This window comes from Muntiacus reevesi, chromosome 5 (genome assembly GCF_963930625.1).
Source record: "Muntiacus reevesi chromosome 5, mMunRee1.1, whole genome shotgun sequence".
Taxonomy (NCBI): domain Eukaryota; kingdom Metazoa; phylum Chordata; class Mammalia; order Artiodactyla; family Cervidae; genus Muntiacus; species Muntiacus reevesi.
In genome coordinates this window covers 82,242,656-82,268,662 of record NC_089253.1, presented here as the reverse complement: position 1 = coordinate 82,268,662, position 26,007 = coordinate 82,242,656, and the positions used below count along the sequence as shown (strand labels likewise).

The 26,007-nt window shown below is 38.0% G+C and overlaps 1 protein-coding gene across 5 annotated transcripts in view; it reads right to left on the bottom strand.

Moving 5' to 3' along the window:
* RGS7 (regulator of G protein signaling 7) overlaps positions 1–26,007 on the bottom strand; it is a 442,134-nt gene that overhangs the window by 97,069 nt on the left and 319,058 nt on the right. For 3 of the 5 annotated variants that reach the window (XM_065935651.1, XM_065935652.1, XM_065935653.1), the window contains exon 4: positions 16,387–16,437. The exons of 1 other annotated variant lie outside the window; for it this stretch is intronic. In XM_065935651.1, coding sequence (XP_065791723.1) covers positions 16,387–16,437 — 51 coding nt within the window. Of the gene's footprint in view, positions 1–15,440; positions 15,489–16,386; positions 16,438–26,007 lie in introns of those variants that run through there. One more of the 5 variants, XM_065935655.1, reaches the window with a different exon arrangement.

Below are 26,007 nucleotides of genomic sequence, written 5' to 3'. Positions count from 1 at the left end.
TTGGGATCTGAAGCCATGGCATCCAAGTATTGATCAGCCATGGCACTGAATGATTTTTCAATAGCACATGCACTATTTGATCTGAAACACAGGAAAACAATGAGAGTGAGCCAGGATTAAGCATTCTGTCGGGAAATCTGTTGGAAGGACACGCTGAGGGGAAATTCAGAGCATCTGCGAGTTGAAGAGGCTAATTGCTATGCTGCTGGTATAATGACTTCTCCAATGTCCGTCTTGCCGGTGAGAGGGGAATTATGTACACACTGATCATTACTGCGTTTCCACTGCAGGACGGATGCATTTTGCATGCATGGAATTAATAAATGTATGAATGGTTCTCTCTGAAATCCTGGTTTATCTTGTTATTATTTTATCACAGCATCATACCACAGAGAATTTTCAGATTGTTTAGTTTACGGCAGACAGAAAGGTTATTTTACTCTAACTGGAGATAAAACATTATTCAATTTACCTTCAGAATACCAGAGATAAAGGGACAAAGTCTATTTCTAAAGGGTTCTTCAAAAGAATATCCCTTTGCCTTGCTTGAACCCACTGATTTTAAATAATTTTCCCTTTCATATACTTATTGTCTCATGTATTGCATAAAGCTTGGCTGTGTCTGCATGAACATGTGGCTTGGTCACCATCAGAACACTTCAGAGTTGAAAAGATTCATGCATTAAATTGTCTACTTTACTTTTGCATCTCCCAGTAAAATATTTTAGCCCTATTCTATTGTTCTCTTAAGTTTATTTTCTAACTCTTTAATAACCTCTGTACTTCACAATGAACTCTCTCCCACATTTCTACTGTTCTCATTACAGGTTATATTCTACAGAGGTCCTGTTTAAGATGGGAAAGTTCCCAGCAATACCACTCTTGGGCATACACACTAAGGAAACCAGATCTGAAAGAGACATGTGCACCCCAGTGTTCATCGCAGCACTGTTAATAATAGCCAGGAAATGGAAGCAACCTAGATGCCCATCAGCAGATGAATGGATAAGGAAGCTGTGGTACGTATACACCATGGAATATTACTCAGCCATTAAAACGAATTCATTTGAATCAGTTCTAATGAGATGGATGAAACTGGAGCCCATTATACAGAGTGAAGTAAGCCAGAAATATAAAGATCATTACAGCATACTAACACATATATGGAATTTAGAAAGATGGTAATGATAACCCTATATGCAAAACAGAAAAAGAGACACAGATGTACAGAACAGACTTTTGGACTCTGTAGGAGAAGGCGAGGGTGGGATGTTTCGAGAGAACAGCATGTATATTATTTATGGTGAAACAGATCACCAGCCCAGGTGGGATGCATAAGACAAGTGCTCGGGCCTGGTGCACTGGGAGGACCCAGAGGAATCGGGTGGGGGGGGGGGGATCGGGATGGGGAATACATGTAACTCCATGGCTGATTCATGTCAGTGTATGACAAAACCTACTGACTGTTGCGAAGTAACTAGCCTCCAACTAATAAAAATAATTGAAAAAAAAATAAAGAAAAGATTACCATTTTTATAAAAAAAAATAAGACGGGAAAGTTTTGCATCATTTGTATGACATAATTTATGCAAACAGCTATATTTCTACTCTATTCTTTATTTTTAAACTATCCACATTACTGTCAATTTGCTTGCATTTTTTTTCTGTGACATGATATGCCTGGGATGGATTATGTGCTAAGATGTTTCAATTATCAGTTACAGAGGTGTTCCCAACTGCACAGCTTTATTTAAATTCTGGTGGCAGCTTCTGCAAGTCATGGCCCTAGGATTTCCCTACAGTGAATGAACATGCAAAGTGAAAGGCAGAATTGGCAGAAGGTACAAAAAGACAATGAGCACAGGCCTGAGAGGCAGCTACCATGACCCCCTTCCTCTCAATACCACCACTGAGGAGGGGCCCCAAGTTTCCAGACACTTACGCTCAACTGTTTGCAATAAGTTTTCTTGTAAAGGACTGAGTGGAACAGTGGGGATGTGATGAAAGGCAAGTTAAGGCACTAGATTAAGAAGTCTTTCCTACTTGCAATAATTTATTCCTTTATGATACTGCATCTTTATTGGGTTGTCATTGCACATCTGTTAGTAACTTGGGGAGGTGGTTTAGTTTCTAAGTCGTGTCCGACTTCTGAAACCCCATGGAGAGTATCCCACCAGGCTCCTCTATTTGTGGGACTTCCCAGGCAAGTATACTGGAATAGGTTGCATTTCCTTCTCTAGGAGATCTTTCCAACCCAGGGATCGAACTGGCGTCTCCTGCATTGGAGGTGCTATCCTTCATTGCAGGCAGATTCTTTACCGCTGAGCCACCAGGGAAGCCCTTTAGTAAATTAGGTGTATTTATTAAATTTAGTAGGCTAGTTGGGAGCTTTGTTGTTCAGTCGCTCAGTCATGTCTGACTCTTTGTGACTCCATGGACTGCAGCACCCTAGGCTTCCCTTTCCTTCACCATCTCCCAGAGTTTGCTCAAACTCATGTTCATTGAGTCGGTGATGTCATCCAACCACCTCATCCTCTGTCATCACCTTCTCCTCCTGCCTTCAACCTTTTCCAGCATGAGGGTCTTTTCCAATGAGTTGGCTCCTGGCATCAGGTCGACAAAGTACTAGAGCTTCAGCATCAGCCCTTCCAATGAATATTCAGGGTTGATTTCCTTTAGTATTGACTGGTTTGATCTCGTTGCTGTTCAAGGGACTCTCAAGAGTCTTCTCCAGCACCACAGCTTGAAGGCATCAGTTCTTTTTTTTTTTTTTCATTTATTTTTATTAGTTGGAGGCTAATTACTTTACAATATTGTAGTGGTTTTTGCCATACATTGACATGACTCAGCCATGGATTTACATGTGTTCCCCATCCTGATCCCCCCTCCCACCTCCCTCCCTATCCCATCCCTCTGGGTCTTCCCAGTGCATCAGTTCTTTGGTGCTTAGTTTTTTTTATTGTCCAGCTCTCACATCCATACATGACTACTGGAAAAACCATAGTTATGACTATACGGACCTTTGTAGGCAAAGTAATGTCTCTGTTTTTTAATAGGCTGTCTAGATTTGTCATAGCTTTTTTTTTCCAAGGAGCAAGCGTCTTTTAATTTCAGGGCTGCAGTGACATTAAAGGGCTGGTATTCTCATTTCTTCTGTGTATTCTTGCCTTCTCTTCTTAATATCTTCTTTTAATTTCACCATCCACAGTGATTCTGGAGCCCCCAAAAATAAAGTATGTCACTGTTTCCATTGTTTCCTGAAATATTTGCCATGAAGTGATGGGACCAGATGCCATGATCTTTGTTTTTTGAATGTTGAGTTTTAAGCCAGACTTTTCACTCTCCTCTTTCACTTTAGACTTTTCACTCTCCTCTTTCACTTTCACCAAGAGGCCCTTTGGGTTCTCTTTGCTTTCTCCTATAAGGGTGGTATCATCTGCATATCTGAGATTATTGATATTTCTCAGGGCAATCTTAATTCCAGCTTGTGCTTCATCCAGCATTTCACATGATGTACTCTGCATATAAGTTAAATAAGCAAAGTGCCTTGACATACTCCTTTCTCAATTTGGAACCAGTCCATTGTTCCATGTATGGTTCTAACTGTTGCTTCTTGACCTGCATACAGGTTTCACAGGAGGCAGGTAAGGTGGTCTGTTATTCCCATCTCTGTAAGATTTTCTACAGTTTGTTGTGATCTACAGAGTAAAAGGCTTTAATGTAGTCAATGAAGCAGAAGTAGAGACTTTTCTGAAAATCTCTAGCTTTTTCTATGATCAACAGATGCTGGCAACTTGCTCTCTGGTTCTTCTGCCTTTTCTAAATTCAGCTGGAACATCTGGAAGTTCATGTACTGTTGAAGCCTCGCTTGAAGGATTTTGAGCATTAATTTGCTAGAGTGTGAGATTAGTGCAATTGTGTGGTAGTTTATCTGGCATTGCCCTTCTTTGCAATTGGAATGAAAACTGACCTTTTCCAGTTCTGTGGCAACTGTTGAGTTTTCCTAATTTGCTGGCATATTGAGTGCAGGACGTTGTCAGCAACACCTTGTAGGATCTGAAATAGTTCAGCTGGAATTCCATCACCTCCACTAGCTTTGTTCATAGTGAAGCTTCCTAAGGCTCACTTGACTTGGCTCTAGGTGAGTGATCACATGGTTGTGGTTATCTGGGTCATTAAGATCTGTTTTGTATAATTCTTCTATTGTGCTCATCTTTGCATGAAATGTTCCCTTGATATCTCTAAATTTCTTGAAGAGATCTTTCCCATTCTATTGTTTTCCTCTATTTCTTTGCATCGCTCACTTTAAAAAGCTTTCTTATTTCTCCATGCTATTCTTTGTAATTCTGCATTCTCCTGAGTACATCCTGCCGTTTCTCTTTTGCCTTTCACGTCTCTTCTTTTCACAGCTATTTGTAAGGCCTCCTCAGACAGCCTTTTTGCCTTTCTTTTTCTTGGCGATGGTTTTGATAACACCTTCTGCACAATGTTACGTAGCTCTCTCCATAGTTCTTCAGGCACTCTGCCTATCAGATCTAGTCCCTTCAATCAATTTGTTACTTCCATTGTGTAACGGTAAGGGATTTGACTTAGGTCACACCTGAATGGTCTAGTGGTTTTCTCTACTTTCTTCAATTTAAGTCTGAATTTGGCAATAAGGAGTTCATGAACTGAGCCACAGTCAGCTCCCATTCTTGTTTTTGCTGACTGTATAGAGCTTCTTCATCTTTGGTTGCAAAGACTATAATCAATCTCATTTCAGTATTGACCATCTGGTGATGTCCATGTGTAGAGTCTTCTCTTGTGTTGTTGGAAAAGGGTGTTTGCTATAACCAGCCTATTCTCTTGGCAAAACTCTGTTACCCTTTGTCTTGCTCCAAGGTCAAACTTGCCTGTTACTTCAGGTATCTCCTGACTTCCTACTTCTGCATTCCAGCTCCCTACGATGAAAAGGACATCTTCTAGTTGAGAACTAGAAGACATTAATAAATCTAAGAGTGCAAGTTTGTAAAAAAGTGAGGGAATGGGAATTTGCCTACTATATAGGGACATGGTATTCTCCTTCCTTCATAGCTTGTTCACTACACGCCAGTTGAGTAGAAAGATCCCAGAAGAGTAAGTAGTTCAGTAGCCGTGTGTTCCAACCTGCAATATCATTTTATCTTACAATACTTGCTGGTATAAATGTGTCATTCCAGACAGGGTGATCCACTCTCTCTCCTGAACTGTACAGAAAAGAAATGTCTTCGACTGCTACTTTCCTAAGCTGGATGCAAGTGGTCAGACTTGAATCATGTTAAAAAAAAGAATTCCTGATGGATTTCAGGATACTTTCTAATGGCCTTGTATTTTTTTGAAAAGGTTCTCAGAAAAATAATTAAATCATAACCTAAAACAGCTATTTCACTTAATATGACATTATTTGAGGCCTAAAGGTAAACTTCCAAACTATGTTGCCTTTTTAATGATTTTTTGAGACTCTCATTATGTCCCTACTATGCTTTTGCTTTGGGTTTTCCAGAGTGCTACAATATTTCAATCAGTAAATCATGTTTTATTTCTAACAGGAACTACCACTTGCCCATAAAACTCATACTTCCATACTTCCAGGAAATAAAAACAACTTCCTTAGGCAGCCTCAGAACATTTAGAATACTTTCCTACAATTGGATAACATTTATTCTTGCCTTTACTTAGAGAAAAATATATGATATGAAACCTATGGATTGATAAGCCCAGGATATTTCATTTTATGTCCTACAATTAAACCCTTTGTGTCATGTAGGGTAACTGGAACATAGGTCTTATACTTTGAGATAAACTTCTATCTAGAGCTTGAGTAATAAATATGAAAATGCCCTCTATATAATGTTAAGTGAAATATTAAAATAACAGTCTTTTTATATTAATGCTCTCTTTGTTTAAAATGTTTAAAATTAAATAATATTTAAACATCTAATATGTATGAGAACCACAGTAAAGATGCCAGATATGGAGCAAAGAACAAAACAAAGTCTTTCTACTTACAAAGTTCACAGTCTAGTGAAAATTTGCCTCAGACTTTGGGAAATGTCCTGAAATTAGACCATCATGTGACAACGGAAGGGCATCCCAGGCCTCTGTCCACAGGGGTGGTGTTACGTCAACATGCTCTTGAGAGGTCAATCCTAAATATATCCTTAGCAAAGGTCAGTTCTCCGATGTCCTTGGGAAAGCTCAATCCTAGAGTCAGCAATGAGAATTTAGAAACTGTGGCTAAGAGTAGAATGAAGGCAAATTCTATCCTTTTCTCATTGACTAGGAGCTAACTGAGCCCAGATACTGGACCTGAACATACCCGAAAGACTGTCCGTGTTGGGGATGTTGGTCAGTGTCAGTAGACATGAGAAGGGCAAGAGGGAATCAGCTTCTAAGGGACCCAGTGACAAACCTTGACTATGAAGGGGTGAGAGCTACACTTGTTGATGTATTTTCCTACGACTCCCCATCATGGGAGTGGGCCTTGGGAAGTGGAAGACTCAAGAAACTCTTGCGAAGAGTTAAAGTCTGAGAGACGAAAGTGGAAATTGGGAAGAAGCACAGACTTCATAGCTTCTAGGTAGGAATGGTGCCCCTAGCTGGGATCAAACAATGGTGGCAGGGGGTCATCGTGCTGGGACACAGCAACCTTATAAGGACAACTGAAGCTGTGGCAAGGATGCGGGCCTCACAAACTGATGGGGGCAAAGGGACGTGAGATACTGGCTCCTGAGTGGCCCAGGAAAACTCCCATACATGGGGGAGGAAAGATACTGAGTGAGACAAATTCCAGTAAAAAAAAAAAAAAAGAATCAGAAAGGACTTAGGCCATCAAAAAGACTGAAAAAAAATGTGCCAGAATTTTAGTGGTGATTACCTGACTGCTTTTTGTGAGAACTTTTTATTCTCCTCTTCATATTTTTTCACATTTCCTAAATTATTTATGGTAGATCTATATTGCTTTTTAATAGTTTAGACTATTTTAAGAAAAATGTATACAACTAAAGTACTACATGTGACAACTGACATCTATCCTCCCAAAAGATATATTGAACCACCCACCAAACAGAGCAGAAGGTACACTTGAGGAAATATCTACGGAAAACCTGGCAGATCATTTAATGAAAGGTCATAGCAAATGCCTTCTTCCAACAACACAAGAGAAGACTCTACACACAGACATCACCAGATAGTCAATACTGAAATCAGATTGATTATATTCTCTGCAGCCAAAGATGGAGAAGCTCTATACAGTCAGCAAAAACAAGACCAGGAGCTGACTGTGGCTTAGAGCATGAACTCCTTATTGCCAAATTCAGACTTAAATTGAAGAAAGTAGGGAAAACCACTAGACCATTTAGGTATGACCTAAACCAAATCCCTTACAATCATACAGTGGAAGTGAGGAATGGATTCAAGGGATTAGATCTAATAGATAGACTGCCTGAAGAACTATGGATGGAGGTTCGTGACACTGTACAGGAAGCAGAGATCAAGACCATCACCAAGAAAAATGTAAAAAGCCAAAATGGTTGTCTGAGGAGGCCTTAAAAATTGCTGTGAAAAGAAGAAATGAGAGGCAAAGGAGAAAAGGAAAGATATTCCCATTTGAATGTAGAGTTCCAAAGAATAGCAAGGAGAGATAAGAAAGCCTTCCTCAGAGATCAATGCAAAGAAATAGAGGAAAACAATAGAAAGGGAAAGACTAGAGATCTCTTCAAGAAAATTAGAGATACCAAGAACATTTCATGCAAAGATGGGCTCAGTAAAGGACAGAAATTGTATGGACCTAACAGAAGCAGGAGATATTAAGAAGAGGTAGCAAGGATACACAGAAGAACTATACAAAAAAGATTTTCATGACTAGATAATCACGATGGTGTGATCACTCACCTAGATCCAGACATCCTGGAATGTGAAGTCAAGTGGGCCTTAGGAAGAAGCATCACTACAAAAAAAGCTAGTGGAGGTGATGGAAGTCCAGTTGAGATATTTCAAATCCTACAAGATGATGCTGTGAAAGTGCTTCATGCAATATGCCAGCAAATTTGGAAAACTCAGCAGTGGCCACAGGACTGGAAAAAGGTCAGTTATCATTAAAATCCCAAAGAAAAGCAATGCCAAAGAATGCTCAAAGCACTGTACAATTGCACTTATCTCACATGCTGGTAAAGTAATGCTCAAAAGTCTCCAAGCCAGGCTTCAACAGTATGTGAGCCATGAACTTCCAGATGTTCAAGCTGGATTTAGAAAAGGCAGAGGAACAAGAGGTCAAATTGTCAACATCCATCAGATCATCGAAAAAGCAAGAGAGTTCCAGAAAAACATCTATTTGTGCTTTATTGACTATGCTAAAGCCTTTGACTGTGTGGATCACAACAAACTGTGAAAAATTCTTAAAGAGATGGGAATACGAGAACACCTTACCTGCCTCCTGAGAAACACGTATGCAGGTCAGGAAGTAACAGTTAGAAGTGAACATGGAACAACAGACTGGCTCCAAATAGGAAAAGGGGTATGTCAAGGCTACTATTGTCACCCTGCATATTTAACTTCTATGCAGAGTACATCATGAGAAATGCTGGGCTGGATGAAGCACAAGCTGGAATCAAGATTGCTGAGAGAAATATCAATAACCTCAGACGTGCAGATGACACCACCCTTATGGAAGAAGGTGAAGAAGAACTAAAGAGCCTCTTGATGAAAGTAAAAGAGGAGAATGAAAAAAGTTGGCTTAAAATTCAATATTTAGAAAACTAAGATCATGGCATCCTGTCCCATCACTTCATGACAAATAGATGTGGAAACCATGGAAACTGTGACAAACTTATTTTGGGGGGCTCCAAAATCACTGCAGATGGTGACTGCAACCATGAAATTGAAAGACGCTTGCTCCTTGCAAGAAAAGTTATGACCAAACTAGACAGCCTATTAAAAAGCAGAGACATTACTGTGCCAACAAAGGTCCATCTAGTCAAGGCTATGATTTTTCCAGTAGTCATGTATGGATGTGAGAGTTGGACTATAAAGAAAGCTGAGTGCTGAAGAATTGGTGCTTTTGAACTGTGCTGTTAGAGAAGACTCTTGAGAGTCCCTTGGACTGCAAGGAGATCCAACCAGTCCATCCTAAAGGAGATCAGTCCTGGGTGTTCCTTGGAAGGACTGATGTTGAAGCTGAAACTCCAACACTTTGGCCACCTGATGCGAACAACTGACTCATCTGAAAAGACCCTGATGCTGTGAAAGATTGAGGGCAGGAGAAGAAGGGGACGACAGAGGATGAGATGGTTGGATGGCATCACCGTCTCAATGTACATGGGTTTGGGTGGACTCTGGGAGTCGGTGATGGACAGGGAGGCCTGGCGTGCTGCAGTTCATGGGGTTGCAAAGAGTCGGACATGACTGAGCAACTGAACTGAACTGAGTAGTTCCACGATCTGAGACCTAGTTTTCTGGTCTACCACCTACTGTAAGAAATTTCTCTTTTTATTTCTTTGAAATTGAATAACATACTGTTGACACTTGAACAATGTGGAGCTTCCGGGCACTGACCCACCACACAATTGAAAATATAAGTATAATTTTACAGTCAATCCTCCATATCCAGGGTTCCACATCATCAGATTCAAAACTTCAGATTTTATAGTACTGCAGTATTTGCTATTGAAAAACTCTACAAATTAGTGGAACTATGTAGTTCAAAGCTGTGTTGTTTAAGGGTCAACTGTATACCAAGTTTTCAACAGGTACTTGGCACATAGTTGATATTCAGTACATGTGAATTTTTTTGTCTCCTTCCTATTCATATGATTTAAATAGGAAGAAAACATACAGCATGGTACCTGGCGGCACCTGATTAATTAATGCTAATGTATTACAATTATTTTCTGTTATTGCAATATAGCAATCGAGGTGGGAGATGAAGACAGCCAGAAGCCAAAACCAGAAAAAGCCTCTATCAGCAGGAAAGATGGCCTGCTCATGGGTACACCATGGCAGACATGCTGGCAGTTACAGCCTGTATTCTGACAATCATAACTTTGATTTATGGACTTCTGAAGATTTTTCAGTACATTCTGGGCTTTGAGTTTTAATTATGTAGAGTAACTGCATGATTATACTAATAAAATGACACTAGCACTTACTTGTTTCATTATGAAATATGGTATTTAAATGCAAATGCAAAATACAGATAAATGGGGAAGAGGAAGAGACCAACATGTAGCTAGGATATAAGTTAAAGAGTTGAGGCCAGTAGCCTAGATATGACTGAAATTTACTTGCTGGCTTTGATTATTTTAACTGGAAGATACCATAGAGTAAACATTTGCAGACTTCTTACTTTCTGCCATGCTAAAGCATTCCCAAGGGGACAAAGCCCACCAAAAGAGAGGTTCCTGATTATATTCAATATAAAGATATTAATACCATATTTGTATTTTAAATATTTAAGTATTTTTAAACCTGGGGTTCCAGCAGAGTACATGAAAAAAAAAAAAAAAGAAAAGCTGATAAGACACTAAAATGAAAGCATAATGGAAACTATGGTTCTTGCTCATCTCACATGAAAATAATTAGAACAACGTATAGCATTCCCTGTGTACATAACTGGGCTTCCCTGGTGGCTCAGATGGTAAAGAATCTGCCTGCCGGAGACCTGGGTTTGATTCCTGGGTCAGGAAGATCCTCTGGAGAAGGGAATTGCTACCCACTCCAGTATTCTTGCCTGGACAATTCCATGGACAGAGGAGTCTGGTGGGCTATAATGTACATAATTATGAAGCTCTGGCTACAGGAGAAGGGACATGGGTTGGGAGCAAGTAATCAAAGAATATGAGGAATTTACTAGTATTTTCTTTAAGCATTACTTGTAACAGAAAATGCAAATTTGCAAGATGCATGCTTGAGTAATATCTATCACTCTGCACAATGTTAAACTAATCAGTCTTGTTAGAGGTGTGTATGTGATGGCTCCAGTCTATGATTTCTTGAATATTATCAGCAGAATTTAAAATTACGCCTTAGATGGAGAAGGAAATGGCAACCCACTCCAGTAATCTTGCCTGGGAAACCCATGGACAGAGGGGCCTGGTGGGCTGTGGTCCATGTGGTAAGAGTTGGACGTGACTGAGCACATACACACGATGGTACTATTAGTTTCTTTATTTTGGGCCACACCACATGGCATATGGGATCTTAACTCACCAACCAGGGATCAAACCCATGCCTCCTGCTTTGGAAGCATTGGAAATGCAAGGTCTTAACCACTAAACCACCAGGGATGTCCCTGTTTTTTTGTTTTTTTTGTTTGTTTTTAATTGTTATTATTAAATTCAAAACCATGAGAGCTTTAAAAAAAATAAAAAAATAAAATAAAATAAAATTACGCCTTAGAAACACAGAATATTTTCTTATAATGGTTCTTAAGCACTGAAATAATAATTAATAAAGGGGTCACTTTAATTTATTTCACATTGACATGATAACTTGTCAACTGGACAATAAAATATGTATTTTTATAGGTTCAGAGTGTTTTAAATGCTTCTACTTTCCACTATCCAAGTAAGACTATTGTTTGAAACAAGAGTATACAGAAAAGATCTCCTTCTATTCTGCCTATATTACATATGAATTGAGATATATATAGGAAATAGCTCTGACAAAAGGTATACCCAGGATCTAATAGGTAAATATACCAACAAATCCCAAAAAACCAAGTACTTTATTCCAAAAGATACTGAAACATCTTATCAGGTAGACCTATGTACCTACCATGGCTGCCAATCATTTAAGGAAAAGCAGGATCTAGTTCTGAAATAATTGTGCAAAAAGGAGCATACACATAGGGTAGAGATTGGGGAAAAGTTTCTATGCATTTAAATGGGCTTTTGTCAGATTTGGGGCATTCATAGTTTCCTCTCAGTTGATTCTCCAATTGTAAAATAACTATGTCTGTATGGCTACTTCATGGTATTTTTGTGGTATTCAGATGAAATGATCTATTTAAAAACTATGTTTTAGAATTGTTTTAAAACCTAAAAACAGAGATATTCTATACTTTCTCAAGTCTGAAATATACTGATCTCACTGGCAAGCTAACCAAATCCATGGAACACAAAGGCCATATGTAACAGAATTTTATTATATTTAATAGAATTTAGATCACTTCGCTAAAGGACTTGTGGCAAGACTGAGGGGCAGAGGACAGACTCTATAATGGTGAACACAATAGATTGATTCAATTAATTCAGGTAAGATAGTCAAATCAGAATCTCAATTTTGTACACATCTCAATTTTAACAGTGTTTTTTTTTTAACAATAGATGATACTTCTAAAGAAAAAAATTGCAACTGTTCAAAATTAAGTCTGGATAAGGGGCTGGATAAGTCTACATTTATTCTTAATCTTATTCTTCTGTGTGCATTTTAAACCATTTCTTTTACATTGGGTTTGGTTTAGATGAAGAAAAGTGCATCTGAAATTTCTTCCTCTTCACTTCTCCTCATCCATTTAGAAGATCACAAGGAGAACATAGGCAAAACACTCTCCGACATAAATCACAGCAAGATCTTCTATGACCCACCTCCCAGAATATTGGAAATAAAAGCAAAAATAAACAAATGGGACCTAATGAAAATTAAAAGCTTTTGCACAACAAAGGAAACTATAAGTAAGGTGAAAAGACAGCCCTCAGATTGGGAGAAAATAATAACAAATGAGGAAACAGACAAAGGATTAATCTCAAAAATATACAAGCAACTCCTGAAGCTCAATTCCAGAAAAATAAACGACCCAATCAAAAAATGGGCCAAAGAACTAAACAGACATTTCTCCAAAGAAGACATACAGATGGCTAACAAACACATGAAAAGATGCTCAACATCACTCATCATCAGAGAAATGCAAATCAAAACCACAATGAGGTACCATTACACGCCAGTCAGGATGGCTGCTATCCAAAAGTCTACAAGCAATAAATGCTGGAGAGGGTGTGGAGAAAAGGGAACCCTCTTGCACTGTTGGTGGGAATGCAAACTAGTACAGCCACTATGGAAAACAGTGTGGAGATTTCTTAAAAAACTGGAAATAGAACTGCCATATGACCCAGCAATACCACTTCTAGGCATACACACTGAGGAATCCAGATCTGAAAGAGACACGTGCACCCCAATGTTCATTGCAGCACTGTTTATAATAGCCAGGACATGGAAGCAACCCAGATGCCCATCAGCAGATGAATGGATAAGGAAGCTGTGGTACATATACACCATGGAATATTACTCAGCCGTTAAAAAGAATTCATTTGAATCAGTTCTAATGAGATGGATGAAACTGGAGCCCATTATACAGAGTGAAGTAAGCCAGAAAGATAAAGATCATTACAGTATACTAACACATATATACGGAATTTAGATAGATGGTGGCGATAACCCTATATGCAAAACAGAAAAAGAGACACAGAAGTACAGAACAGACTTTTGAACTCTGGGGGAGAACGTGAGGGTGGGATGTTTTGAAAGAACAGCATGTATATTATCTATGGTGAAACGGACCACCAGCCCAGGTGGGATACATGAGTCAGGTGCTCGGGCCTGGTGCACTGGGAGGACCCTGAGGAGTCGGGTGGGGAGGGAGGTGGGAGGGGGGATCGGGATGGGGAATACGTGTAACTATATGGCTGATTCATGTCAATGTATGACAAAACCCACTGAAATGTTGTAAAGTGATTGGCCTCCAACTAATAAAATAATATTAAAAAAATAAAAAATAAAAAAAAAATAAAAAAAAAAAGAAGATCACAAATTAAGTCAGTAGTTATCAAAAATTTGATATCACTCCTGTGGATTCCCACTAGTTAAAAAAAAAAAAGATCAAGTGATAATTGAGAACTGATTGATCTTGGAACTTCAGTCAATGACTGGGCAGGATATATGTTCTCTGCCATTACGTTCTTGAGATTTGACTGAAGCAATAAGACCAACATGTAAAATAAAGTATAAAAGATAATAAAATTAAGCTAACAAATATAAATATGCTTGGAAAATATTCATGGTAAAGGAAAGCCAATGGAAATGAATGATAAATAAAAGGTTTCATGGAACAGCTTGTGTTTTTGAAGGCTAATATAAAAATTGCATACATTTTTAGAGAATTCAATTTAGTTAAATGTCCCTGCAAATGTTCAGGGTTTTAAAAGAATCTGGCCTATTTAAAAATAAAATCAGGATTTTGGCACACTTGCATGTTGACTCATTTGAGCTTCACAAAACACTGTACTGAAATCATCTTACTGAAAAGAAGAAAAAAAGTAAAAACAGAAATTAAGTCACTTGCCCAATGCCCCATAGATAGTAAGTATATATAGAGATTCAAGCTCAAGTATGTCAGCAAAGCCCATGAGCCATCTTCAATTTCAGGATGCCTCTCAAGGAATACTGGGATCTCAAGAAGCACGGGCTGATAGAAAGAGAAAAGTAGAGCGATTAGGGTGACACTTAGGGAACATATACATATTTAATGCTCTTTGACTTCCAGAGGTCATAGTGAGACTCATGTCAAATCTTCACTGCTCATTAGTCTGGGGTTTTACTCATCTTGATCTGTATCATCTCAAGAGTTTGGTAAGAGTGACCCTTCTTCCAGTGAGAGGCAGCAAAGATCACAGATGAGCAGGGTGATATCAAGGAGTTATCGATGATTTGTCAACTATTTCATGAAGGATGGAAAATTCACTAAAGCGTTATCTTTTGATAAATTCATTCAAAATCACATCTACAATTAGTATGATATGATACTGGACACAAAGCATATTTACTAAGAAAAGATGAAAGGTGCTGGAGGGTGGATTTTGCAACTCCGAACTAAAAGCTAGTAGGACATATCATAGGAGGGCAGATCTGAAAGGCAGAAGAAATACAGATGTGGAAGATTTTTTAGGAATTGTCCCAATTTGCTTGCACCCTTCTGCATCCATGTTTTTGGATAGTACCTTCCTGCGCTGGTTCTGTTCCTTGGTGCTTGCCTTGGCAGATGAAACAAGAGAAAATGTGACACAAGCAGAAGCCTGTGTTGCGCTCGGAACCCTGAAAACAGCCTGGTGAAAAGCCAGTGCTAGCAGCCTGAAGGATGAGAGAATGAGACGCACCTGGCTGACAGCCTACCGAGCACCAAATATGTCAGAAATCCTAGATCATCCACCCACCAGCTGGCTACAGTCCATCAGAAAGTCCAGCCGGAACCAACCAAGGAAACTCTGGCCAGAAGACGTGACCAGCCAATCTACAGAATCATGAACTAAATAAAATAGCTGTTTATTCTAAGTCACTAAGTTTCAGGGTAGTTTGTTACACAGAAAGGTTAATCAATATGATAGAATACTATTTCAAACAATGGGGGGCAAAAACAAACAAAAGGTTACTACCTTTATCTAAGAGCACAGAGCACCTGTTTCTTGTTTCCTAATCGAGACCTGAAAAACCAGAAGGCTTATACTGTAAAGAATAAATGGTGGGCCAAGCAGAAAGGACCTTGAAGAACTCAAAGAACACCATACTTCAGAATGGTACGAGAACAGCAGAATTATTCTCATGCAACCGGCAGTAAAACAGAAAACCACCACAGGTCCTTAAGAAGTTCAGTGCATCTTCTCTAAACAAAACACATCTCATTTTAATTTCAGGGATGTGAAAAATCTGTGACACATGAAGGCTCTTCTTATGTGACACTTTTAAAATTCATTAAATTCTTCATAATTAGGAATGTGTTCTAGGCAATGAAAAAGTGTGCTCGTATAAAATGTTTTCAAACTCTGCAAGTTGGTTGCATGTTGCAGAATACACAAAATGTCTACCACAATGAATGAGTCCATGACTGCAATAAGACCATTAAAAACAAAATGTAGGAGTGATAAAAAGAAGTTAGAATTACAAATAAAATTGTTTTCAAACCTCACACAAAAAAACAGAGTTAAGGGAAAATTAACAAGATTTGGTCCTGTGTGTTTTCATAAGAGAAATCTCATTATTTCATAATCCCTTGCTATAAGTTATATGTATAATTATTTATGGACATGTATAATGCTCATCTATTCTAACAGCCACCAATCACTTAAGTTAAATATTATAAAACAGGACATTACATTTTGAAAAAAAATTAAGTAAACTGAATTAAATATAGTTAAGTATACTATAGTTTTTAGTTAAATATACATTGATTATCATAAAATCTGTATATATGTGAAAAAATAGTTAAATATAATTATAATTTTTCATGTTTGTTTGCCAAGTTTGTTTGTTACGTTAGCCCTGAGAAAACATATTTCTTAAAACCACAAAGAAAATAATTCTATGGGAAAATGATTTATTTACCTGGATCTTCTATGGTTAAGTTCTTTATTAACCATTGAACGATATCTGACCCTAGAATAAGAAAAAAGAAAAACACAAATATATGTGAATATCTATATATGTTAAATTCAAGAACATTTAACAGCACTTAGAAGAGAAGGAATGTTTCTAATTGTTATAACAGACTAAGGATCAGCCACATACGAGGTGTTGAAAATAGTGTGAATATATTGTCTTCATTCAATGAGTCAAGTGCAAAGTAGTCAATTATTAAATATGAAATGTTTAAACAGAAAGATTTAATATACTAGTAGTGGATAAAGCAATTCACTTATTTATTCACTTAATGAATGATTGCTGAGTATCTACTATGTTTTAAGCACAATTCTTAGTATGGCAAAGCCAATACTTTATAAGATGATACTTGTCTCATTTCTGGTTTGCCCCATCCATCCCTATATATACTCTCAAGTCAACCAAAATGTGCTGTCAGGTTTTGAAACTCCTTTGTGTTTCAAGCCTTTATAGTACTATTCTCTTTGACTGAAAGGTCTTCCCACTATTTTCAAGACACTCAAGATTCATTTACACAGTAGAACTTCCCTTGATCCTCACCTTTGGCAGTGTGCATGGAGAGCCTTAAGCCAGTCAAAAGAAAAGCAGGGTAGTCAACATTTCTGCTAGTTGTGATCCAAGATTGAAAGGCCCTGAGCTAGTTCAGTGTACAAGAGAATTAGAACAAAATCAGGCTTGTGACTGACTAGTGCTGGAGTTGGCCAGTAGGAGAACTATGAGGACTCAAGGTTTCCAGTCCAGGAGCATTATGGATGAAGAGAATGGTAAAAATACGAGCAGAAGTGGGAGATTACAGAAGAGCAGATTTACCTAAGAGGTTCATTTCTGTTTTACTTTGGTTTTCAGTGTAATTCATTTCTACATAAAATAACAACAACAACAGCAAAAATGTAATGTAAATAGCTATACACACTCAGTAAACTGCCTCAGTGCTGCATGAATGAAATTTTGTGTAACTGGAGATTCCATTTCTTCCTCTCTTGGAGACTTCGTAGGGTTGTAGCCTACCCACCTGAGATCTAATAAATGAGTGACATTAACAGTGGGCAAATAATTCCAGGTGCTTAAAGCGGAATGGGTCCAAATTAAAACAAACTTGATTATCAAACTTGACAACAGTGTTTATGAAGTTTCCTAAAATTTCCTAAAATTTATGAAAACACTTACACTCAAAATAGACTTTAATAAGCATGCATCTTGAAAATATTGAATATAACATGTGCTCTCTCATAGTTGTTCCTTTAAAACTGCCATTGATTTAAATGCATTTGCAAGGATGGATTCATCTAGATCCTCAAGAAAGCTCTGAGGAAATGAAGGACAGAAAACCATTCACAAGAGCACAGATATTGCAAAGTGTTGTGCCTACCTTGCCATTAACAACCTAAGTTATCTTGAGGAGTGGTCTTCCCTTTTGAAAAAAGGAGAAACTCAGCTTTTCAAATATATATATAGTGCTACTTGACCAATGTAGAATTTCAAGTACCTAAATCTTATTAGCTATCTCCAGGCACCCTGCTTATTTTTCACATTTGAGCATCTATTTAGGGAAAATATACAAGCAGCCATTGGAAAATGTCTATTCTTTTGAAGAGAGCCAAATATTGATTCCAGGACTATAATTTTTTCTTATTGTGAAAGATGATTTTAAAATACCTTCAGAAAAAGTTTTGCTTTTTTTTTTTTAAGTTTTCTTCTCTCTTCCTCCACCCCACTTTCCTGAACAGAAAGAAATCCAAAGAAGCCTAATTTTTGAAATTACATTTAATACAGGAATCAAGAAACTTATTTTCCTGGCCTGGTTTTTGGTTATTTCTGTTACAGAGGTAGTCTCAGTTCAGCATAAAAGAGCCAGTTTGATTGCTTGTCAGTATAATTATAGTGGTTTTATTGTTGTGTGATCACCCAATATATTTATGGCTTTAAGTTAACACATTATGAACTATTATTTTATTGTTAAATGTATATCCATTTATCATATTCATCTATTAGGCACCTAGGTTAGCAAGACCTTAACTCCCAGTTAAGAGAGTTAGAGGCAGAGAAAGGAAGAAAAAAAATTCCAGCATCTTATGGAACCAAAAGTTTGAAAAAGAAATGTGTTATCATAGTCACATTAAGAGCTGATTCAATGGCTTTATAGCCAGGAGGGGTATAGGAAGGAATAACACCTTTCTAGCAATTTCTAAGCTTTATCTTTAACATTAACAAATAAGTGGGCAGATCTGCTAAAATTTTCATGCACAAATGTATATATCCAGAATACTTAAGAGTTTCATTTATCTTTATACTGAGGACATCAGAGTAACAAGCAGGGTGTTTTGTTTTGTTTCTTTCTTTTAAATTGTATTAGAGCTATCAATTAGCTACAATGTGAGACTAGCTAAGAGATGCAACAGTATCTCATACCCTAAGAGATACAAATCAGCCCTGTCACTGAAAATTTGGAAAGCTTAGCCCTGATCTGTGCTTTTGACTTGAAATCTTAGAGGCATCTATCACTTTTATAGTTACAAAATTATGTGTTCTCTCTACTTAACAGAAGCAGTGTAAGTTATATCATTGTATAATCCCACAACCTATGATTTGAAGTGAAAACAAGCAAAACAAACAAGCAAGTGTTCTTCACACACTGCTCATATTTCTCCACATACCATACTGTTTCTTACTTCCATGACTGCTTATGCTATTCTATCTCTTTTTCCTTCAGTTAATCCCAGCTGACTTCATCAACTTCAGTTCATATAAACTACTTCAGGAAGCCTACTCTTCTCACCCTCACTTCACCTTATCAGGTGATGTGTTTCTCTTTTAAGATCTATTAATATCATCATTCATTACACTTGTCAATGGTATTATCATCCTCTGTTAACTTTTATCTGTATCTTGAGTTCCTCGGAGATAGGGGTGTGTGTTACTTATCTCTGGATCTAAAACACCCAGACCAGAGGCTGACATATAAAAGGTGATGCGCAAGTGTTAAAAGAATGAACAAACAGCAAGATTTCCCCCTTCATATCCTACTCTAAGGGAATGTATAAAACAAAGGCAGTGGTCATACAAAGATATTTGACTGGCATAGTGTTCAGCTACCATAATTTCTCTTCATAGTCATAATCTTCCCTTTCCAAGGCTATCACTTCAGGACTCCGTCCACAATTAAAGAAAAAGAATCAAAGACATTTAGACATAAATATTATCTCCTCACCCATGCTATGGACTTGAGTAGTAAAGGGGCTTCCTCAAGACTGCTCCAATGCTGAGTGACAAGACCAGACTAGGTTCTGTGCTGAGGCTACTGTATCCCACTCAGGCCATACAGCCTCTCCAGATACAGCACATCCCCTCACAAGTCACAACTATAACTATGCCCACCCTGAACCTGAAGATGAAGTTCACCAAAAGAAAAACACTGTTAAATTTTCATAAATATGATATATGAGGACTTGTAAGCAACCAAAGACAGCAAGGAGATCAAACCAGTCAATCCTAAAGGAAATTAGTCCTGAATATTCACTGGAAGGACTGATGCTGAAGCTGAAACTCCAGTATTTGGCCACCTGATGCAAAGAACTGACTCACTGGAAAAGATCCTGATGCTGGGGAAGACTGAAGGCAGGAGGAGAAGGGGATGACAGAGGATGCGATGGTTGGATAGCATCACTGACTCAATGGACGTGAGTTTGAGCAAGTTCTGGGAATTGGTGATGGACAGGGAAGCCTGGCATGCTGAAGTCCATGGGGTTGCAAAGAGTCATGACTGAGCAACTGAACTGACTAAGCAACTGAAGCAACCAAAATGTTACAGCTTTGATTTGTACCTTTAACAAAACAAAAACCTTCTTTTAATAATTTCTGATAGAGATTTTAATGAAAAACTTTAGCTCTCAATCATAAGGAAAGGGTTCAAAATATTCCTGAGTCAAAGATACTGACCTTTAAACTATTTTTCTATCAGGAGAATAAGTAGGCTCTTTGAACTGCCTAAATACCTCTTCTGAATCCTTAGAACCGCACAGACACAGTCCTGGCAATATGAATATACCACAAGTAGTCCATGATTTGGAGAAGGCAATGGCACCCCATTCCAGTACTCTTGCCTTGAAAATTCCATGGATGGAGGAGCCTGGTAGGCTGCAGTCCATGGGTTCGCTAAGAGTCGGCCATGACTGAGCGACTTCACTTTCACTTTTCACTTTCATGCATTGGAGAAGGAAATGGCAACCCACTCCAGTGTTCTTGCCTGGAGAATCCCAGGGACCGGGAAGCCTGGTGGGCTGCCGTCTATGGGGTCACACAGAGTCGGACACAACTGAAGTGACTTAGCAGCAGCAGCAGTCCATGTTTTTGATGGGTTAAGTATTCTCAGGATCTCTCAGTAAATATTTTGTTTTGTTGTTGTCCAACTCTTTGTGACCTCATGGACTGTAGCCCATTGGGCGCCTCTGTCCATGGGATTTTCCAGGGAAGAATACTCGAATGGGTTGCCATTTCCTTCTCAAGGGGATCTTCCCAACCCAGGGATCAAACCTGAGCCTCCTCATCATCATTAAACAGTATGTAATGCACATTTATTGAGTTTCTTTGAAAATCTTGCTCTAGACCTATAGTTCTAGGGATGAATAGGAAAGAATGTGGAATGAAGCAGATTTACTCTTCTGTGAGAACCTTGAGGGAAGATAGGATGTCATAATAATCACATTTCCCTCATTCTCTTCAAAGTGCTATAACACAGGTCATTGTTGAATATTTATTGGAGGTATAGCTGAGCTGTTTATAGACATGTACTTTTTGCACAAAGGACCCCAAACATTGAAAACTTGGCTCTAACAGTAATTACCATTCAATATTTAATGACACCCCTGTGTATCTCTGTTCTAATTTTTAAAATTCTTCATGCAAAAAAAAAATGCCACTTTAAATTTTAAAACTGCAGAATTTCATGAGATTTAAACAAATAAGGGTTTTTTTTTCCTTTTGTAAGCTGACATATTCAGTTCAGTTCAGTTCAGTTCAGTTGCTCAGTCGTGTCCGACTCTTTGCGACCCCATGAATCGCAGCACGCCAGGCCTCCCTGTCCATTACCAACTCCCGGAGTTGACTCAAACTCATGCCCATCAAGTCAGTGATGCCATCCAGTTATCTCATCCTCTGTTGTCTCCTCCTTCTTCTGACCCCATCCCTCCCAGCATCAGGGTCTTTTCCAATGAGTCAACTCTTCACATGAGGTGGCCAAGTATTGGAGTTTCAGCTTCAGCATCAGTCCTTCCAATGAACTCCCAGGACTGATCTCCTTTAGGATGGACTGGATGGATCTCCTTGCAGTCCAAGGGACTCTCAAGAGTCTTCAACACCACAGTTCAAAAGCATCAATTTTTCGGCGCTCAGCTTTCTTCACAGTCCAACTCTCACATCCATACATGACCACTGGAAAAACCATAGCCTTGACTAAACGGACCTTTGTTGGCAAAGTAATGTCTCTGCTTTTTAATATGCTGTCTAGGTTGGTCATAACTTTCCTTCCAAGGAATAAGCGTCTTTTAATTTCATGGCTGCAATCACCATCCACAGTGATTTTGGAGCCCCCCAAAGTAAAGTCTGACACTGTTTCCACTGTTTCCCCATCTATTTCCCATGAGGTGATGGGACCAGATGCCATGATCTTAGTTTTCTGAATGTTAAGCTTTAAGCCAACTTTTTCACTCTCCTCTTTCACTTTCATCAAGAGGTTTTTTAGTTCCTCTTCACTCTCTGCCATAAGGGTGGTGTCATCTGCAGATCTGAGGTTATTGATATTTCTCCTGGCAATCTTGATTCCAGCTTGTGCTTCTTCCAGCCCAGCGTTTCTCATGATGTACTCTGCATTTGCAAAGCTGAAAGAGTTAACTGATTCCGTAATCTTTAAAATAAGCAATTGCTAATATCTAAAAAACAAGGCTTTCCAGGTAGTGCAGGGATAAAGAATTCATTTGCCAATGCAGGAAATGCAGGTTTGATCCCTGGGTCGGGTAGATCCCCTGCAGTACAATATGACAACCCACTCCAGTATTCTTGCCTGGGAAATCCCATGGACAGAGGAGCCTGATGGGCTACCATCCATGGGGTTGCAAAGAGTCAGATATGACTTAGCAACTAAACAACAACTTTGGACCAAAGGGAAAGGATACATTTGGGCTTCAAGGAAAAATGGAAACAGAACTCTGATGACATGATAGTTCCTCATGGTTCCTCTCTGGATATATTTCCTTCTAAAAAACAGCCTCTGTTGTTTCTCACCTACAAGGTGGATCATGAGGGCTCATAGTTTCTGGGTTTACATCTCCTTCATTAAAGGCATCAAGAAGTTTGAAGCTAAAATTATGTAGGCACAACTCCTAATTTCTCAAGGTGGGGGGTGGGGGTCTAAGTTTTGGGAAGGAACTCATTCCTGCATCAATCAACTGTGGCAAGAAAAGTGAGATTCCAAACACTGGTATGCTGGTTGGAGGCATATACAAAACAGTGTCCAGAAATTAGAGTACTTGGCAGACAAAACAATAGGTTAAACCACAGCTTCCTTCAATTCTTTAGTGTTTATATTTCCATCAGAAAAAAAAGAGGAGAGGAAGGAGGTAGAGCTCAAAAGCATGTCAAATTGTGAATGAAGTGAGCATGTTATTCTGCTTTGTTATAAATATAAATGTGTTCGGTTCTATGAAATTATTATATTCCTGAAGGCAGAGTATGAATACATCTTTGTGTGTGTGAATAAAGCCACATTTTATGTGCAATAAAAGAGTTATGCAAAAGAACTTCACGGTATATATGCAAAGAAATTCAATGGAGTGTTTGTATATGAGCGTATATCTTTTTAAGGACATTATTTTCTAAAATGAATAACATCCAGTTGAGTATTATATGTCTGGTTTTTACATATCAGCTTCATTTAGAAAAGATTATCCAGTTTTTATAGAATTAAAATTATGTCTGATCACAGTTTGAAACTGGATTGAAGTTATAATAGCACATCTCCCAATCTTCCAGACCTAATAACATCCCTGACATCCAGAGACCATTGGGAGAGTATTAATCAAAACACTACATTTGCTAAATTTTTGCTTTTGCTAAATCTGAAACACATTTTAAGCCCTGGACTACAATACTTTAAAAAGGTAGAAAAAAGGACATTTAAATGCATTTATAGATGAGATGGCACAGACAAATTATGTGGTTTATTACATTTTCTTTTCACGTTCTTACTCAGAGTTCTATGGCCCTTGAACAAAAGTAGAATCACAGAAAATACTGGACTTTCCAAATATAACCTGAACCTGCAAATTAAAGAGACAAAAGCCCAAATATTCATACCAAGCACTAACAGAGTGCACTGAAGATAGAAAGAATAAAAATACATTTCTCTATCTCCCAGTGAAGCACAGTGAAAGTAAGTTGGAGTTATGATGGGTAGAGGTCCCTGGTTGTTTTTTAAGCAGATATTTAATCAAGACCATGGGGATTTATCTATATTTTTTAACTTTGCTGTGTAACTTCCATAAGCCATAAAAAGATCTCTTTAGACACAAAGCAAGGATTATGTATGTGTCTTTTCAAGGCCTAAGTGTTAAAGATAGCCCGCAAAAACAAGAAGGCAGTATAAATGACTATAATGAGGGGGTAACAGGAAATCAAGACGATCTTAAGAATTGTTTGTCACCCTGTCCCAAAGCTCAAGATAGTTACTGATCAACCAGAAAAGCATTTTCCAAATCGTGCTCTGAAAAACACCACTGTTTCTTGTTTGGGATGGCGAGAGTAAGTGTGAGAAGTGCTGCCTGATCTCTCAATTAGAAGAGTGTCAAAATCTCCAGCTATAATAAAGTAGTGTCTATATCTTTTTTCAGCTCTGTCCATTTTTGGCTTGTGTATTGTGATGCTCTCTTTTTAGGTATAAACACATTTAAGTTTGTTACATCTTCTTAAGAGAATTAAACTCTTTATTTACTACTTTTCTTGATCTTTGATACATTTCCTTGGAATGAACATAATGAATATTTCCTTGTAACGCTTACTGTGAAATTAACAGAGCTACTCCTACTTTCCATTGATTAAAATACGTTTAATGTTACTTTCTGGTAGAGAGTATTTAGTTGGGTGATGATTTTTTGTTCACTGTGCCAACGTTTGTCTTTTAATTGGTGTTATCAAATTTAATGTAACTACTAATATGTTAATATATGCCATTTATTTTTCATTTTCTAGTTTATCTACATCATTTTCTTGTCTCTATGTTCTTTTTTTCTGCCATTCTATGGGTTGTATTAACATTTCTTAAGAATTTCATTTTATCTAAGTTGTTTTGAGGGTCTCATTTTGTATAGCGTTTCATAGTTGATGCCAAAATTACAGTACATATACATAACATCACAACTTCTGGTGGTGCTCATTTTACCAGTTTTAGTACAGGACAGAAACCTTAAATTCCTTTCTGTATCTTTAATCTCTAGTTTGTAATATTTCTTAAGTATTTATTCTATATACTTTAAGAAGCATATCAGACTTTGCTATATTTTTTTCTTCAGCAATGAAATGATTTAGAAAACCAAAGAGTAGAAGGAAAACCTATTGCATTTACCTACTTATTTACTTAGGCTTCTCTATTGGCTTAAGGGTAGAGTCTGCCTGCCAATGCAGGAGATGCTGGTTCGATTCCTGGGTCAGGAAGAGCCTCTGGAGAAGGAAATGGCAGCCCACTCCAGTATTCTTACCTGGGAAATCCCATGGACAGAGGAGCCTGGAGGGCTACAGCCTATGGGGTCACAAAGAGTCAGGCATGACAGCAACTAAACAACAGCAAGAACATATTTGCTTACCAAGTTTTTCTTTTTTTCTGTTGTTTCAAGATCCTTCCTTTATTGCTTCCTTTAAACTTAGAAAATTTCCTTTAGTCATTCTGTTAAACTAGGTCAGCCGGTGACAAATTCTCTTAGTTTTCACTCATCTGAGAATGTTTTATCTTCATCTTATTCCTCAAGGAAATGATCACTGGGCACAGGATTCTGGGTTGACAATGTTTTTCTTACAGTATTTGAAAATGCCATGCCATTTCTTTATGTTTCCTGATGAGGTATCTGTTCTCATTTGAATTATTTTTCCATTAAAGTATCATTTTTCTTTGACAGCTTTCAAAAATCCCTTCTGTTGTCTGAAATTTAATTATGATATGTCTTAACATAGATTTCATTGATTTTTATGTACCCTATTTTAGATTAGGTTTATGTCTTCTCCTATATTTGGGAAATTTTTAGCCACTATTTCCTTGAGAGTTTTTTTAAATTCTCACCTTGTTTCTCCTTTTCTTTCAGGACTCCGATGACACAAATGTTAGATCTTTGTTATAGTTTCACAAGTGTTGGGGGCTGTGCTCATTTTTGTCAATCTATTGTCTCTCCGCTATTCAACTTAGGGAATTTCTATTGTTCTGTCCTCTATTTTACTGATTCTTTCCTCTGTTTCATCTAATCTACAGTCAAGCACATCCACTGAGGTTTTTCATTGGTCATTGTATTTTTCAGTTTTAAAATTTCTGCT